General features: G+C 39.8%; 1 protein-coding gene across 6 annotated transcripts in view; it reads left to right on the top strand.

The window, feature by feature from the left end:
- Nucleotides 1-18,739, top strand: part of DNAJC5B (DnaJ heat shock protein family (Hsp40) member C5 beta) — a 116,417-nt gene that overhangs the window by 47,528 nt on the left and 50,150 nt on the right. For 4 of the 6 annotated variants that reach the window (XM_021002129.2, XM_021002128.2, XM_078153383.1 and 1 more), the window contains one exon: nucleotides 12,964-13,092. The exons of the other annotated variants lie outside the window; for them this stretch is intronic. In XM_021002129.2, the coding sequence (XP_020857788.1) occupies nucleotides 13,004-13,092 (89 nt within the window). In that variant the 5' untranslated portion in view covers nucleotides 12,964-13,003. The remainder of the gene's footprint in view (nucleotides 1-12,963; nucleotides 13,093-18,739) is intronic. 6 annotated transcript variants of the gene reach the window in all.

The following is an 18,739-nucleotide window of genomic DNA, read 5'->3' as shown; positions in this document are numbered from 1 at the left end:
TAGCCAGAGTTCTCAGAAAGCCCTGGACAATAGCCAGCACTCAAGTAGTGAGTAGTACAGACCCCAAATCCAGCATTCTCTCCACAGACCCAGTGGCCTCAATGTGTACCCAGATAAATCAAAGCAAGCTAGTCTGAAGAAAAAGAAGTTACTAACCATTTTGGAGGTGAATGCATTTACAAAGTGCTATGTGCCAGGAGCTGGGTATACAGATACAGAAGCAAGACAGTCCCCGCTTCAAGGAACTTAAATTCAAATAGGGTTTTATTCTAATGATATATTCAAGGTCATAACATTAGAATACAGCAGAGCTGGGATTCTAACCCACTCCTCTGATTCTAAACTCAGTTTTTTTGTTTGTTTTTATTTTGTTTTGTTTCTCCAGTTTCTGTAATCAGAGTTTCTATAATCTACAGTTGTAGAAAAAGAATAATGTTCTGGAAAATATTGCAAAAAAACCCAAACAAACCCATTATTACCAATTTAACCACTGATACTACAAATGTGAGTCCTTGTCCAAAAACAATGAGTTCACATACTGGAGAAGCTCAGTTATATCAGTAGTAACATTCTCACTGGAAATAAAATTGGATATATAGAAGTTACAGTTCAATGGGAGAATGCTACGTGGGTTCCCCTTGGGGAGACAAGTAAAGAACTTATATTATGCCTGGACAGGTACTCTTTGATCCAATAACACTGGCCTCCTCTTCATCCCATGAACAAGACACTCCATCTCTCAGCTCTGAGCATTCTCTCTGATCGTACCCCACATCTGGAACACTCTCCCTATTCCACTCCAACTAGTGACCTCCCTGGCCTCCTTTAAATCCCAACCAAAATCCCACCTTCCACAGGAAGACTTCCCTAACCCCTTGTAATTCCAGTGTCTTCCCTCTTTTAACGATTTCTTGTTTATCCTGTGTATAGCTCACTTCGCATGCATTTGCTTGCATGTTGGATCGAAAGCTCTCCCGTTAGATGGAAAGCTCCTTGAAGGTCGGGACTGTCTTTTGCATCTTTTTGTGTCTTCAACACTGAGCTCAGTGCATGGCGCACAGTGAGTACTTAACGTTTGGTTGGTTGGTTGGCTGTTGTCCTTGGTTCTGAAGAGGACCCAAACGACATCACGATGTTGGAGTCAAGGCACAGTGTGTCCGACTGAGGAATAATACGAGCTTGCTCTACCGCAGGTCAGGGACAAATAGTCCACATGAACATATGGAGTGGAGATGTCCAAACTGTGCATCTCACATTTCTTTTGAGCTTCTACAATTCTGCTCTGCTCGTGTAGAGTACAGCAGCTTTTTTGGATGCGGCACACCATGTTGGGCAGGCCTGTGTCTCACAATTGATTCCAGAGTTCTTTAGGAAGACCTCAAGGGCGTCCTGCTATTGCTTCTTCTGACTTCCACGTGACCTCTTGCTTTGTGTCAGTGCTCCTTAAAATCGTCTGTTAGGCAAATTTACTTTTGTCACTGCAATAATGTGGCCAGCCCATCAGAGTTGTGTTCTCTTCAGTACAGTCTGAATGCTTTGCAGTTCAGCCCAAGAAAGAACCTCAGTGTCTGGTACCTTATCTTGCCAGGTGATCTTCAGACTCTTCCTAAGACAGTTGAAGTGGAAGTGATTCAGTTTCCTGGCACGGTGCTGGTAGACTGTCCAGGTTTCACAGGCATACAGCAATGAGGTCAGCACAACAGCTCGGTAGACCTTCAACTAGGTAGGCAGCCTAATACCTCTGTCTCTCCCACACTTTTTTTTTTCAAGCCTCCCAAACACTGAGCTACCTCTGGCAATTCATACATCAGTCTCTTCACCTATGTACCTGGAAGGTATACTGCCAAAGTAAGTGAACTTATCCACAGCATTCGACATTTCTCCATTTGATGCAACTGATGGTTCTACCTATGGATGGTGAGGTGCTGGCTGGTGGAGAACCTGTGTTTTCTTGGAGTTGATTGTTACGCCAGAATTAGCACAAGCAGCAGAGAATCAATCCATACTTTGTTGCATCTCAGCCTCAGAAGCTGCACTGAGTGCACAATCCTCTGCAAACAAAAAATCTCACACCAACTCTCCCTCCACTTTATCCATTCATTACCTTCCCCAGTGCTTAGCAGAGTGCCTGGCACACAGTAGGCACTTAATATTTCTTGACTTTATTTCTGCCACAACCTAGAACTGCTTTTGAAACATCATTTATATCTCTCTCTTTACATCTGATGGCCCTAGTTATACCAAAGATAATGGCAGGGTAGAAAAGAGGGTTGTGAGTGAGGCACACTGCAGCCTTTTCAAGTTAAATAATTTATCATCAGTTCAGTAGCTGACCTTGATGCCATTTTTGTCTTCATTGAAGGCGTTTGATGACATTACTAAAAGCATCATGCTAAAAAGCAGGGGAGTAAGCAGGTGACTGGGAAAGCTTGAAAGCATTGTCCATTATCCAGAACCTGGGCAAACATGCTGTCATGAAACTGACGTATAATACTGATGAACTTCTCTAGACAACCAAATTTTGCCATAATTTTCTGCAAGTTCTCACGACTGACCTTCAAAGGCCTTCATTAGATTGCATCCATTCTCTCTGAATTATCCATTATCTCTGAATGTATCAGGGCTATGTGGTGCTGTGGAAAGAAGGCTGGATTTGGAGACTTTGCTAATTACTATTTGTGTGACATTGGCTAAGTCACTTAACCTTTCTGGGTCTCAGTTTCCTCATCTGACTCAAGGACGTTGGACTGCTAGATGACATCTAAGGTTCTTTCCAACTCCAAATCTACGATTGTATAATCTATGGTAGAATGTAAGCTCCTTGAGGGCAAGGGACTACTTTTGCTTTTATAGGTGCTCATTAAATGTATGTTAAATGCTGAAATAAAATGTGTCATACTCTGATCAGTAAAATTAGTCACTTTTAAATAAAGTTTTAGAAATTCACTTAGAAATAGAATGGAAATAGAAATAGTATCATATTTCATTCATTCACCATTCAGACATACATCTGCCCAACAGAATGAATGTCCATTTCAGTGTAAGCAAATTCTCCTACTTCTTTGACTTTTCCTCCAAATGCTCTTTCTACCCCATTGCTCAACTGAAATTGAATAAAATATTTCCCTCATAAACAGAGACCACTCTTTCAGTCATTTTCCTCTACTAACTGGGAGAGTGTGCCATAGTGTGGTAAAAATGTTACCAGACTTACAGTCAGGAAACCTGGGTTTGATTCAGACCTCAAAGATGCTTACTAGCTCTGAGACCATGATTGAATCATATCAGTCTCTCTGAAGCTATTTCCTCTTTTGCCAAACTGGGATAATATTACATGTCTCACAAAGCTACTGTGAAGAAACTGCTTTGTAACAATAGGTTGTTGTATAAACACAGAATAAGTCATTGTTGTTCTACCTTTGTTCTCTGCTGCCATCTCTTTCCAAATATGACCCACCAGCATTACTTAATGGTTGCTCCTCTTTTGAAAACCCCCTTTTTTCATTCCTATTTTCTCCAGAACACCCACTACTTTATTAAAATGATTTTGGTGCCTAGCTCACAACCCTCTTTTCTACCCTGTCGTTATCTTTGGTATAACTAGGGCCATCAGATGTAAAGAGAGAGATATAAATGATGTTTCAAAAGCAGTTCTAGGTTGTGGCAGAAATAAAGTCAAGAAATATTAAGTGCCTGCTGTGTGCCAGGCACTGTGCTAAGCGCTGGGGAAGGTATGAACAGATAAGTAAGAACTAAAATTGATAAATGGAGGTCAGTAGTGGGGAAGTTTAACACAAGCTAGTCCAGACTTTTGGGAACTATATAAAAGTTGTTTCATCGGGTTTAAAGGACATTAACCCTTTCATACCCAGAGAATACCTTTTATACCTGCAGCTCCATTATGCTGATAGGTGGTTGCCTCAGGCACCTACATCTAGGCCTGGGCTCATTCCATTCCCAGGCCATCTCATCAGTGGTTGAACCTTGCCCACCTCCTCTTCCAGTTCTGTAATGATAATCAAGTCAACTCCCTCAGTGTGTTAATCTATTGCCACTCCCCACTCCTGTTATTTTCCAAACCAAAATATCACTTCTTGGCCATGACTCCCTTAAATATACATTTAGTCATTTTTTAGTTGTGTCTGATTCTTTGTGACCCCATTTGGGGTTTCCTTGGCAAAGATACTGGAGTAGTTTGCCATTACCTCCTCCAGCTCATTTTACAGATGAAGAAACTGAGGCAAACAGGGTTAAGTGACTTGCCCAGGGTCACACAGCTAGTAAGTGTCTGAGGGATTTGAATTCAGGTCTTCTTGACTCCAGGCCCAGTGCTCCATCCACTATGCCACCTAGCTGCCCTGGCTCACTATAACAATGTCCTGAAACAAATTCTTCAGCTCTTGATGGTAAAATGCCATCTTCCACTTACAACGTGCAGCCTGTGGGTTGTATGGCTTCAGTCCCCGATTCGTCTCCTTCACACTCTTCATCCCAGGGATGCTTCTCCCAGGCTAACTTGATTTTTAGTTTTCATCTTGTGCTCCAAGTAGACCCCTTCCCACACCTCCCTCCCCTCCTCAGATCCCACCTGGAGGAGCTTAGTGGAAAGAAGCACCATAGAGATTGGCCACACTTCCTTGCCTTCAGCTAAGGAGGCAACTACTCCCCTCTATCAGGGATAGTTGGCCCAAGCAGCCTGTTCCCAGTCACCCAGGCCTGAATATTTTGAGTCATCTTTTACTCCTACCCATCTCCCACATCCAATTAGTCAACAAATCTTGTCAGTTCAACTTCCCCAGCATCTTCTTCCTGCGTCTGCCTTTCTCCTCCCACAGCTCCCACACTCATCTAGTACCTCATTACCACTGGCTTGGAAACAACAGCCTCTAAAATGTTTCTTCAACTCTAGTGATTTTCTCCCTCCGATCCACTAATAAGTTTATCTTCCTAACTTAGGGCTTTGATCATATCACTCCCTAGATCACAATACTTCCTGCAGTAACTTGCTGCCAAGTGAATGACATCTGAGCTTGTAATCTTCCCACTGGAGACTTCCAGAGTCTGACCTTTACCTGCCCCCCCCCCCGCCATGTCTTATACTATGACCTCTAATGGACCTCAGCAATTCTCAAACTTTTTGGTCTCAGGACCCCTTTACACTCTTAAAAATTATTAAAGATGCTCCCCCAAGAGCTTTTAAGTGAATTATAGCTATCAATATTTACCTTATTAAAAAATCTTATTATTATGAAAATAATTCTGACCTCAAGGACCTTCTGAAAAGGTCCCTGGACCATACATTGAGAATTGCTGATGTACCTTATATTCCAGCCAGACCAGACTACCTGTTTTCTGGACATTTTCCTTTTTTTCTAATTTTTTTTGGGGGGGCAAGGCAATTGGGGTTAAGTGACTTGTGCAGGGTCACACAGCAAGTAAGTGTCAAGTCTGGTCTGAGACTGGATTTGAACTCAGGTCCTCCTGACTCGAGGGCCGATGCTCTATCCACTGTGCCACCTAGCTGCCCCTGGACACTTTTCATACCATTGATTCCATAGCTCAATTTGTCTGGAATACCCCTCTCTTTCACCCCTGTGTGCTGAAACCCTGCCCATTCTTTGAGGCCCAATTCCAATGCCACTTCCTTTCTGAAGCCTTCCCTGATTCCTCCCATGTTCCAGGCAGAAGTGATCTCACCCTAATCTGAACCCTTATAAGAGAGTGGTATAGTATAGTGGCGGCAGCTAGATGGTACAGTGGCTAGAGTGCTGGGCCTGGAGTCAGGAAGGCCCATCTTCATGAGTTCAAATCTGGCCTCAGACTGGGCAAGTCACTTAAGCCTCTCTGCCTCAGTTTCCTCACCTGTGAAATGAGCTGGAGAAGGAAATGGTAAACTACTTCTGTATCTTTGCCAAGAAAACCCCAAGGAGGGTCATGAAGAGTTGGACACAACTGAAAAATGACTGAACAACAACAAAAATGAGGATAATAGCATCTACTCCCTAAGATTTGTTTCGAGGATCAAATGAGATGATAATTGTAAAGTGCTTAGCATAATGTCTAGCACATAGTAAGTTATATATAAATGTTAGCCACTACTATTATTATTGTTGGACTTGAAGACTTCCAAGTTCCCACCTAGCTCTAAATCTATGATCCTATATCACTTTGTTTCTCTCATATACTCATAACATTTTACCTTGTACTAATTTATGGGTATGCTCTTTCTTAAGATGAAACATTGCATAGGGGACAGAGACATGGCGTCGGAGCTGGAAGGACTTGACTTCTCAATCTCTGATACCTTCTGACTGTGTGACCTTGTGCAAGTCACTTAACCTCAGTGTTCTAGGGCTAGGCAATTGACTAAGATTGTAAATTACAGAAAAAGGAAGTTCCTTTCTGGAAGCTCTTATAACCAATGAAATCACAGGTCTAGTTCCTATCCCTATATCTTCTCTCATCTACAAGATCCAAATAAACTCCTTAAAGGCAAGAACTGTGCGTTATTCCTCTTTGTATTAAAACAGAATTAACATAGTGCCTAGAACATAGGAAGAACTCAATAAATATTTGCTGAATGAATGAAATAAATTCTTTTTTTTTTAAAAACAAGTCAGAGAAATTGCCTCTTGAATTAACCAGTCATTTCCTATCACATATTCACAAAATGCATTTGAAAAGTTAAAATTAAATAAAAATTTAAATTAAAAAAATTAAAAACCAGACTGGGACTTTGTCAGCCAAGAAGGATCACATAGGTGGAAGATTTTCTCCTTTTTTATAGTGTTTTGGCCATTGATAAGAGTATCTGGTAGCATCCCCATAGGAAGGAAGGGTGCAGAGTTTTCATGGCCTAGATCGACATACAAGTTGACTGAACCTACAAACAATGTCATTAGTCCAGGAAGGGACCTATACAGTTTCATCCATCAAGTAGAGCAACATGTAAGTGTATAATTCTGTACATCCTCAAATTAAGCCCAGAGGAGAGCTTTCTTTGCACAAACTTTAAGGAAAGGGTACAATATCACTTTCTCATCTGGGAAGAGGAGAGTTACTTTGGAGATAAAGAACTGATGCAAGGAGGTGATCTCTAATGGTGTAGTAAATCTCAGGTGGCTCCCCTTGATGAGGAAAAAGGCAATAAAATGAGAAAGACTACACACCTGGAAATAAGGGAACTAGGCAGTTGTTATCGCAAATGGAAAAAAAATTATATATTTGATTCAGAACCCCCAAAATATAGCTCAAAGATGTGTCTTACCTAACTCAGGGATCACTTAGCGTGTGACAAATTGTTTTGTTTTGTTTTGTTTATTTTAATGGAATAGGCTTATTATATTTTCTTTTTTTCTGAATGAGAAGTCCATTAGTTGAACTGACAGATACCCTGCTACCATAGGATTATTTAAAATCTACTTGTTTTGTTTGGCTCTTTTATTTATAATGATAAAATCTGATTTTTACATAGCGCTCCACAATTAGCAGAATGATTAGTTCATCTGACTCTCACCATGACGCCATGCATCAGGTAGTACAGGCATAATGTCCATTTTACAGACCAGGTTATTGAGATTTAGAGCGATTAAACTGTTTCTCAAGGTCACCCAGGTCTTTTTGACTCTAAGGCCAGTGCTCTCGCCTCCATATCTCCACCATCTTGCTCGTAAGTGTGGAGGGGTGGGAGTGCAGGAGGAACTAGCCAATGAGGAGATCCAGTCCTTAGAGCGTGTGTAGTATAGGCTGCCCGGTCTCATAAATGTTTGGTGACCTTGTTTCTGGGCCTGTGTATTGGAAGGGGCTCTTTCCACACACGAGCTGTCCCTTTGCCCCACTGCTTACAGCAGTTCTTGCCTTGATGGCTACCAGAAAAGAGAGTTCTGTTAATTTATACCTTTTCTATATATATATTCAGTTTCCTAGTCATTTGAAGGACCAGAATTAAGAATACCTGGTAGGGCCAACCTGTTCCAATTGGTGAATTTGCATATACTAGAGATAGTAAAGTGAAAACTTTTATTTCAAAGTAAAATTTTTAAATCTGCTTGTAATTATTTGTATTTAAAGTACCTATGCACAGATGGGGGAAATTATGGTAAAATTATAAAAAAATTATTGTGTCAATAGATGTAATTGATGCAAGTCCTTCAAATAATTAAAATATTTAATCACCACCCAGTAAGCAGACAGGAAAAATAGTCAGGATACCTGCTTATGTTCTGAAGTGAGGAAAGGGCCTCTCCAACCATATATCTGTCCAGAAATAAGTTTACCAAGCCTTCATCCATGGAGGTTAATGCCAAGCAAAGCATAGTTAGCATGTTCGAAGGACTGAGCCTTTATTGGCCAGTTCTCCCCACCCCCCACTCCTTACTCAAGGTTCTAGAGGAGATGGAAGGTTTAACATTCAAATATAAGTCTGATTATGTAGAGTTTTTCATTAGAAGAAAGATTATTCACAGTTAAAATGAAAGGCATCTATAAGTCAACCTTATTAAAGGAATCCCAGAATGCAAAGTTGACTAGATTCAAAAAAATGTTTCTGTTATCTGACTTGCCAGTGGCTTGTTGGCTTCCTGTTAGTACAATGACATTCTGAAACAGCTAAATTTGCCCTTCTGGTTTGCTGGGTCAGTGCAGATGGTGGACAGAGAGGGGTGATGACAGATGCTACATTGTGAGCAGACTTCTAAGCTGAGGCAGATAGGCACTTAACCATAATAATAATAATAATAACTGTCATGCGCATTTTCTTCTAGGAATTTACTTTAAAAATACCTTTTCTAGGAAACTTTCCTTAATTAAATAGAAAGTATAACAATAGCTAGCATTAATATAGTGCTTTACATATATACTTTCATTTGATCCCCAAAACAACCTTGTGAGGTAGGTACTATTATTACCATTTTTTGGATAAGTAAGTAGAGATTCAGAGGTTAAGTGATCTGCCTCAAGGTCACATAAGTAGGTAAGTGTCTGAGGCAGGATCTGAACTCAGGTCTTCCTGACTTCAAGGCCAGCAATCTATAATGATACTAATAATTCTGTTATGATCACATCTTCTTCCAGCATGGCAACTGTGTGTTTCACTGTAACATATAAGAATATCTGCACAGAGTTCTAAATCATTTACGTCTTTATGCATATTTATAAATTTTTTGAGAATGATTTACACACACATTAAGGGCATCCTTGGTGAAAATGTTCCATAGGAACAAGCAGGCTTTCACAAGTGACATTCCACAGTATAATATAGCTATACATCACACATTTGACTTAAAATGAAAAGAATGCAAAAATATACTGTATTTATTTTTTGTTTATTTTAAAAAATGCATTTGATTCAGGAGAACAAAACACTATCTTAATAGTTTTCCTCCAAAAAGTTGTCTTTCATGGATATGTCAAAATTATACAAAGTACCTGGAAAAACATAGCAACAGAGTTAACCATGTGCAGTGACACTCTGTTCATTAATATCAATGGAAGCATTTTTTTAAAGATTGCCAAAGGTTTTTTTAAATCACTTTCAGGGATGAAATCCAACACAGAGTCCAAGTTAAGGAGGGGTTACCTATAGATGGACGAAGAGCTTCTCCAGATCCTCTTATTTATGGACTAGCTTGTGTTGAGGTTGCATTAAGCACTGGAACATTGCAGAGCCTCCTAAATGGATAATCATAATCATTCTAAAGTATTTGGCCTAACTCTTTATTCAGGAAAAACCCAGTGGATAAAGGATGACTATCACAGAGGCTATGATATAAAGTTGGATGGACATCCATACAACTCATCCACCAATATATATCTTGCACAGATATTGCAAATAGATGTAAGTTGGGTTCAGAATTGAACAGGAAAATGAGCTACATTGCCTTTGGTGAACAGCAAAGTTATGGAAATGTCCATAAGCTTTCTTGACACAAAAATCTGTCATCTTAATACCAACATTCTTCAAGTGCTGTCATATGGCTGTGAGTCGTAGAACAACACAGTTTCCAATGAACCAAAATTGAGAATAACCCTAAAGGCCGCAGTGGACACCAGTGGGCTCCAACAAATTACAAAAAATTATGGATATATCACCAAAGAAATGTATCGATGAAAAAAGGATTGGGCTGCAATTGATAAATGGTCAGAGGATATGAACAGGCAATTTTCAGATAAAGAAATTAAAACCATAGTCATAAAAAATTCTCTAAATCAATATTGATTAGAGAAATGCAAATCAAAACAACTCTGAGGTGACACATCACAACTATCAGATTGACTAACATGACAAAACAGGGCAATGACAAATGTTGAAGAACATGTGGGAAAATTGGATTACTAATGCATTGTTGGTGGAGTTGTGAACTGATCCAACCATTCTGGAGAGCAATTTGGAACTGCGATGAAGGGGCTGCAAAAAACTATGCATACCCTTTAACCCAGCAATAGGACTTCTAGGTCTACATTCCAAAGAGATCATACAAATGGGGAAAGGATCTACATGTATAAACATATTTATAGCAGCTCTTTTTGTGGTGGCCAAGAATTGGAAATTGAGAGGATGCTCATCAATTGGGGAATGGCTGAACAAGTTGTGGTATATGAATATAATGGAATACTATTGTGCTATAAGAAATGATGAGCAGGCAGACTTCAGAAGAACCTGGAAAGACTTGTATGAACCAGGAGAACACTGTACACAGTAACAGCCCCATTGTGCAATGACTAACTTTCATAGACTTGGCTCTTCTCAGCAATGCAAGGATCTAAGACAACTCCAAAAGACTCATGATGGAAAATGCTGTCCACATCCAGAGAAAGAACTATGGAGTCTGGAATGTAGATTGAAGCATACTATTCGCTCTCCTTTTGTTGTTTTGTTTTGTTTCTTCATTCTCATGATTCCTCCCATTAGTTCTAATTCTTCTTTATGTCATGACTAATATGAAAATATGTTTAATATGAATGTATATGTAGAGTCTATAATAGATCACATGCCATCTTGGGGAGGGGGGAGGGGGGAGTTAAAACTCAAAAGCTTATGGAAGTGAGTGTTAAAAACTAAAAATAAGTTAATTTTTTTTTAAAAAAAGATCGGGCTGGCCACATGCAAGGAATGGATAGTCTTTGTATGTTGTTGGTGTCCACATGGTGCTAAGAGAAATAAAACAGACCATCACCTCTTGTACATTGGGTGGGTTTAATAGTTACACAAGTCGGTAGTCATGAATGGCTTATAATCTGCATCATTGGAGAGAATTCCTACATCAATGAGATCTTAGAACCATTTGTGTATTGGAGTAAATGTATCAATTTCGCATCCTGTTTAAATTGTAAAGTCCTCAGAACAGAAGTTGCATTTTCCCCTGCCTTTGTAATGCACCGTAGCTCAATGCCCCAAAAGAGCATGAGATACTTTTCATAATGATTTTAATATACAACTGATTTTAGCAATACTATGACAGTAACAGCCGAATGAGCTCATTGGTACCCAAAGCAATGGCTTTATCTTAAAGCAGAATTTAGGAATTTAGAAACAGATCTTAATTGACCTCTTCTCTGAAAGAATGAAGACCCTATCCTGAGGCTTGGAAACAAGTAGTTAAGTATAATCCTGAATTTCCAAAGCAGACAAATTATGGAATGGCTATTTGCTTTGTGAAGTAGCTAGGTGGCTCAGTGGACAGAGTGCTGGGCCTGGAGTCAGGAAGACCTGAGTTCAAATGTGGCCTCAGACACTTACTAGTTGTGTGACCCTGGACTTACCCTGTTTGCCTCAGTTTCCTCATCTGTAAAATGAGCCGGAGAGGGAAATGGCAAATAGCTTCAGTATCTTGGCCAAGAAAACCCCATAGACAGTATTGGCCAGCTATGTTCCATGGGGTCACGCAAAGTTGGACATTATTCAACAACAACAACAATTTGCTTTATTGGATTTATTGCAGAAGAAAAAGAAAAAAGAAGGGGGGGGTGAAGGATTCATTGTAGAATCCTTCAAATAACCAGCTCCCTTTGTGTATTTTAAAAATAGGATTGATTTACACATAGATTTACTATTTACTAAATTTACTGAACAGAAATACATACACTCATCTGTTTGTAGTGGAGAGAGGTAGACATGGAATCAGAAGACCTGGGAATCAGAGCTCTCCTGGCTCTACTTCCTATTTGTGTATGACCTGGGGCTAATCACTTAAACTCTTTGATCCTCAGTTTGGTAATTAAGGGGTTGAATTAGATTACCCACAAGATCTCTACCAGCTCCAAATGTATGATCCTATCTGCTGGAAACAGTGTCTTCTGCTTCTGTTATCTTCTTACAAACAGAGGAGAAAAAACCAACCTGGTGCCTCCTGGTGGCTTTGGCACCCTGGTTTGCAACTGTATGGACCCTCTGCTGCCTCTGCAGCCAGACCACATCGACAGAGGACATCATTCAGGCGTGGCAGGATAATCTCTCATGATACAGTGTTTAGGCTTCCATTTGGATCATAGAATCTAAGGCTCCAAGGGCCCTTCGAGATTATCTGGTCCGATGCGCTTATTTTCCAGGTGAGGAAAACAAGGTCCTGATAAGTGAAGTGATTTGTCCAAGGTTTTATTGTGAGTGCAGTGTTGGTGAAGTGAGGTCTGAGTCGAGGTTTTCTATTTCCAAATCCTGTGCACCTGCAGAAACTGTTTAGGTTTTGTTTTGAAAACAGGTAAATGTATATTTTAAAATGAAAGAAGCCTTACGTCAAAGTGGGGGATAGAACCCCTACTTTTCAGACTAAACAACATAAAATATTTTGGTGTTTGAAAACACTGATGGAGAAAATCTGGGCACCTCTATAACCATTAGCAGCAGGCCCTATGTAGAACAACGGGTGAACATTCATAAAAAGTGGAAATGATGTACAGTTTGGTGTCACTGGCTGTCCTGTAATAGCAACCCTTACAGTCTTGCATGTTTTATTCATGCTTTCTTAGGTTTTCCAGAGGGATAACCAATTGGCTGCTAGGGTAACAAATGAAAAGTAACCTGACTCCATTGACCTGCTTAACCCTGCACAGAAAGGATGGAAAAGAGCAGCCATTTGCTCTGAAACTGAACGACAGGTATGGAAAGTGTTTCTTCCATCATCCTTGTCCCACATTTCTTTGGCACAGTTATTTCTACACCAGCATAAAACTCAGCAACACGTTCCCACTTGGAGGTGACAGACTGGACTCCCGGTTTAAGGCTCTCCATCAGTGGTTTTAGGAACAGGTACTGTGGGTCCCTGTTGACACCTTAGTGTGTTTGGCTTTGCAGTCTGTTTACCTGAGTGCTTATGCAATTCTGGAAAAATTAAGTGTTTCCAGAAAACATAGAGGTAGTGCTGTTTGATGGTGAGGTTATAATTTTTTAAACAAATAATTAACAGTTTTTAATCTGATCTTAGCTGTGAGATGCAGTGTTATTTAAATGTGGGGATTTTGTTCAGTGGAAAATATGGAGACAGATGAAACCAAGTGTGGCTTTCTGTCCTGGGAAAGGCCCCAAGAGTGAGGGGTCTGGTTCTTCTAGGGGTAACTACATAAAAGGAAAAGTTACTTTAGTCTTTAAAAGTGAGCTAGAAGTGTTTTACTCATTATTTCTCCCCTCCCCCAATCTTTTTTTTTTTTCTTTTAAGTTCTGAAAGGAATCTGTCAAGGGAGACTGAGTTTGGGCTTTTTTTTAATTTTCAGGTAGATTGAATAAATGGATTCTTTTGTTTTGTAAGAAAACTTCTGTTTTCTCATTAGTGCCTCCGAAGTGACAACTATTCTACTATCCAAGGCTTAAAAATTATGATTTAAGCAGAAGCAGCTCATTCTCAGGGCACTATGCCTTCTTCCAATTATAATATCCTCTGGAGACAGACTGGTGTGATCTGGTTTGGAAGTGAGCACTAGCATCATCAATTATATCATCAAGGCATAGAATTCATTAATAGCATGGCAACACAGATGGCAGGTTGTTAAGAGAAGACCTTAAGTATTTTGAAATAGCTTTTATGTTCCAGCGAAACAAAATTATGTTCCAGTATAGGAAGAGGCGATTTTGCACTACAACATTTTATTTTCGCTAGATGGCTTCTGGATAACTGAGTATGTATGAATAAATGATAAAGACTTTAATTTTGCATTGGATTGCTAGGATTAGAAAGACCAAAGAGAAAGAATTCATGAAAAATACATTCTCCTTAAGGAATTTAAAATGAGTATGATTACATTTTTTAGTTCAATAGACACCCATCCAGATATAGTTTTTTGTGTGGAATCTTTTGACGATGACTGAATAGTACCTGTGTCCTTACAGGGATATTCCTCTTTTCTATAACTTAATGAAACAACTAGACACTTCCAATGTACTACTCCATTGAATCTGAAACGAAATGTAGTCTAAATCAATAATATATGAAGGGTCTGGTTTCTAGTACAGCACCAAGGAGACAGAGGAAAGCAGACAGTTGACTTTATTCAGCTCACAAGGCAATCCTTTGATTTTTTAATATGTCTATCCTTGCAGACAAGTGATTGTTTATCAGTATTCCTCCCCGGTTGTGTTCCACCATGGAGAACTAATCCAAACAAAAAGAGATATACTTTAGGAACCAGAGCAAAAAAGCTGAAATGTGAGCAGTAAACAGTATTTCTAATGCCTCTATGATACTTCATGTTTTCAGCCAATCTATAGATCAATAAGCATTTATTAAGTGATTACTATGTACCAAGCATTTGCTACTCACTGGAGATACAAAGAAAGGCAAAAGACAGTCCCTGTTCTCAAGGAGCTCACAGGCTAATGGAAGAGACAACATGCAAACAACTATATGCAAAAAAGCTATATCCAAGACAAATTGGAAATAATCAACAGAGGGAAGGCATTAGAATTAAGAGGGACTGAGAAAGGTTTCCAGTAGAAGGTGGGATTTTAACTGGGACTTGAAGGATGCCAGGGAAGCCAGGAGGTAGAGATGAAGAGGGAGAGCATCCCAGGTGTGGGGGATGGCCGGAGAAAAAGCCCAGAATCAGGAAACGGAATGTCTTGTTTGAGGAACAATGAGGCCAATATCATTAGATCAAAGAGTACATGGGGCAGAAAGAGTGAGGTGTAAAAAGACTCAAAGGCAAGAGGGCAGATTATGTTTTCTATTTGATCCTGGAGGTGATAAGGAGCCACTGCAGTTTATTCAGGGGGAGAGAGGAAATGACATGGTCTGACCTACCCTTTAGGAAAATCACTTTGACAGCTGAATGGAGGATGGATAGATTACTCTGATACTTTAAAGGCCCCTGATTTCATTGACGTAGTCATTCTGTCTACTGCCACAGACTGAAATACCTCTGTATCTGCTTGATCTTTGTGATTCTTGCCCCTGTTTTCCCATAGATTTTCTATACAGATTTTCTGTACAGGAACCACCCAATGTGCCAGAAGCTATCTCTTGTTTTTTTTAGGAACTAGCATTACCAATATAAATAAACATTACTATAAAACAGCAATTAATTCTGAGTCTAGTTCGGCAGAACTGACTCATCATCTAAGATGGTCTTTAAATGAAGAGAGAGCTTTAGCAACTGCGGAAGAAAAGGCCTAGTTGCTTAGTATATCTCTCTGAAGATGAAAACATGCACATATTAACAGTATCTGTTAATTAGAATATCAGCAGCTCAGTATTATCAGTATAATTCAACAGTATCTGAGAAATAAGATCAGCCTCTACTTTCCCCATGACTCAGTAGGATTAGGGTATCATGAATACAGATCTCGTGTGTATTTATATAGGGAAGGGCATTTCCATACAGGACAGACAGACCAGCACTACTCTGCCACATCATTGGTTCAAAGCCCCAAGCAAAAGGAGGGTCAGGCTAAGGAGCAGAAAGAGAAGAACCAGAGATACTCATGGGCTACTCTCCATGATTACTCCACACTCCAGGAGGAGATAGAAAGGTAGTCAGGTTCTGTTAATCAGTGTACAGTTAACTGATGCCCCTGTTAGCCACCAGCATTTTATAATGGCCATTTGGCTTGCAAAAATCAGGGAGAGCAGAGACAGTCAAAAATGTGTTAACATTTTTTAGACCTTGTGACATTTTCCTCTCTTTTCAGTCACAAAGGGAAGAATTAAGCTGTCGGTTCCATTTCTTTAGTCTCTTATCTGACCCTATGGCCTGTGGCCTCTCTTGATGATTGATTTTTGAGGATCATTTTCAGGAACTCATCCCTTCTTTTCTCTTTCACCCAGTCTGACTCTGGATTGACAGCAGTAGGGCCAAGATGGAAGTGGGGCCCTGGTCAGATGGGTGTGGGAAGACAGATGTATGACCATGTTACAGAACCTGCATAGAGATAATTTTAGGATTTCTCATTATTTTCTGATACCATTCCTCCTGTCTCTCATTAGGGTTTCTAATTGGTAAAATTTTTCCTTCTGAAGACTAAATTGTCTTAAACAATGCTTTTTTGATTTTTTGCTGCAGAATGGTTTGTTACTTAGGATCACCAAAATAGGATCCTGAAAATAATAGTGGTGGGAGACAATTTCAATCCATTTATCTTGACAACATCTCAGGATTTAAGGCTGGAACATGGGACCCAAACCAGCATGCTGAGAATACAAGATGGGTGAAACCAAACTCAATAGCAATTCACGTGAAAGACCTTCAGATATAGAAGAAAAGAGTGCTACACTTAGAATCAGACAATCTGGATTTTAGTCCTTGTTCTACTACCTTAACACCATATGAACTTGGGGAAATCATTTAATTTTCTCTGAGACTCAGCTTCCTAATATATACAAAGGGGAAAATAGTATTTGTACTACGTCTCCCATAAGAGTACAAGAAAATACTATGAAAAATTATAAGGCACTATATAATTATATAATATCTATAATAACATTGATAAATAAATATGGGAAGGGTAATCAACCAAAAACTTAATGTGGGCCAATATTGTGGCATATTTTCTTAAAAAGCTAACAATCTTAGAATATATTGAGGTAAAGTATTCAAATTTATGTTAGTAACAGTCCTACTCGCTCTGGTCTGTGGTCAGACCACACCTAGAGTATTGTATTTGGTTCAGGGTGCCATATTTTAAGAGAGACATTGACAAATTGGAATACATCAGGAAAGGCAATTGAAAGGAGGTCCAGAAACTGTCATTCTTATGAGGAACAATTCTGTCACTAGTTATGTGACCTTAGGCAAGTTGTCTGTCTCTTCTGAGACTTAATTTCCTCACCTGAAAAATTTAGCATTTGAATTAGATGATTTCAAAGGTCCCTTTCAGGGGCAGCCAGATGGTGCAGTGGATAGAGCACCAGGCCTGGAGTCAAGACTCATCATCCTGACTTCAAATCTGGCCTCAGACATTAGCTGTGTGACCCCAGGCAAGTCACTTAACCCTGTTTGCCTCAGTTTCCTCATCTATAAAATGAGCTGAAGAAGGAAATGGCCAACCACTCCAGTGTCTTTGCCAAGAAAACCCCAAATGGACTCACGAAGAATAAGACACGACTGAAATAACTCAACAACAAATTCTGATAACACTTCAAATATTTAAATCAGCTCTCATATCAAATAACCTTTAGTTATTTCTTCTCTAGGTTAAATTCATAGAAACATAGTAGAGTTGAACATGTTAGAGTTGAAAAGGACCTTGTCATTGTTCAGTCATGTCCGACTCTGTGACCCCATTTGGGTTTTTCTTGGCAAAGATACTAGAGTGGCTTGCCATTTCCTTCTCCAGCTTGTTTTACAGACGAGGAAACCAAGGCAACCAGGGTTAAGTGTCTTGTCCAGGGTCACACAGCTAGTGTTTGAGGCCAGATTTGAACTCAGAAGGATGATGAGGCTTCCTGACTTCAGGCCCGGTACTCTATCCACTGTGCCACCTAGGAGCCCATTATCAAATAATGGAACTTAAAAGATGAAATAGACCTTAAAGATCATTTAAACCTCATTTTACAGATGAGGAAAAAGAGACCTAATATCATATTCAAAAGACTAGATATGTTCATGATTGCTCCAGAAGGCAAAACTAGCACCACCAACCACCAAGCACCTGCTGTATGCAAAACATTTTGGCTGAAGGAACTTAGAAAATTGACTTAGCTCTAGATGTTTTGCTTCAACACAGTAAAGAAATTACCTACAATTATATTGATCCAGCAATAGAATGAACTGTCTTGATGAGCTCCCTGCCATTGGAAGACTAGTGCAGACAGGATGAGCCCAGACAAGGCCATTGTAGAGGGGACTCCTGACCTCTAAGGGGCCCTTCCATCTCTAAGTTCTGTGATTCTGCATTCCTAGGGCTAGAACCTCATTATAAAGAACAGGAAATGGAGGCAGAGAGGAAAGAAGTTAAACAGCTTGTCCTGAGCTCACATGGAGAATCCCAAGGACATGGAGGCATGGTAACATTGCTGTGGCCATAATTAGCCACAGCGTCCAGTGGCTTGGGGACCCCTGATTCTTAGCTAACCTTAAGACACTGAAACCCATGATGTAGTGGAAAAAGTCCTGGAGTTGAAATCAAAGAACCTGAGGTTGAATCTTAGCTCCACTAATTCCTACCTGTGTAGCATTGGGTAAAATCATTTAAACTCTCTGAGGCTCAGTTTGTTGTTGTTAAGTCATTTTTTCAGTCGTATCCAACTCTTTATGGACCATATGTGGTTTTCTTGGCAAAGATACTGGAGTGGTTTGTCATTTCTTTCTCCAGCTC

The sequence above is a fragment of the Phascolarctos cinereus genome, unplaced genomic scaffold (assembly GCF_003287225.1).
Source record: "Phascolarctos cinereus isolate Bilbo 61053 unplaced genomic scaffold, phaCin_HiC Scaffold_4;HRSCAF=312, whole genome shotgun sequence".
Lineage (NCBI taxonomy): Eukaryota > Metazoa > Chordata > Mammalia > Diprotodontia > Phascolarctidae > Phascolarctos > Phascolarctos cinereus.
Note: the sequence above shows the minus strand (reverse complement) of the source record. Positions and strands in the feature narration are given on the sequence as shown.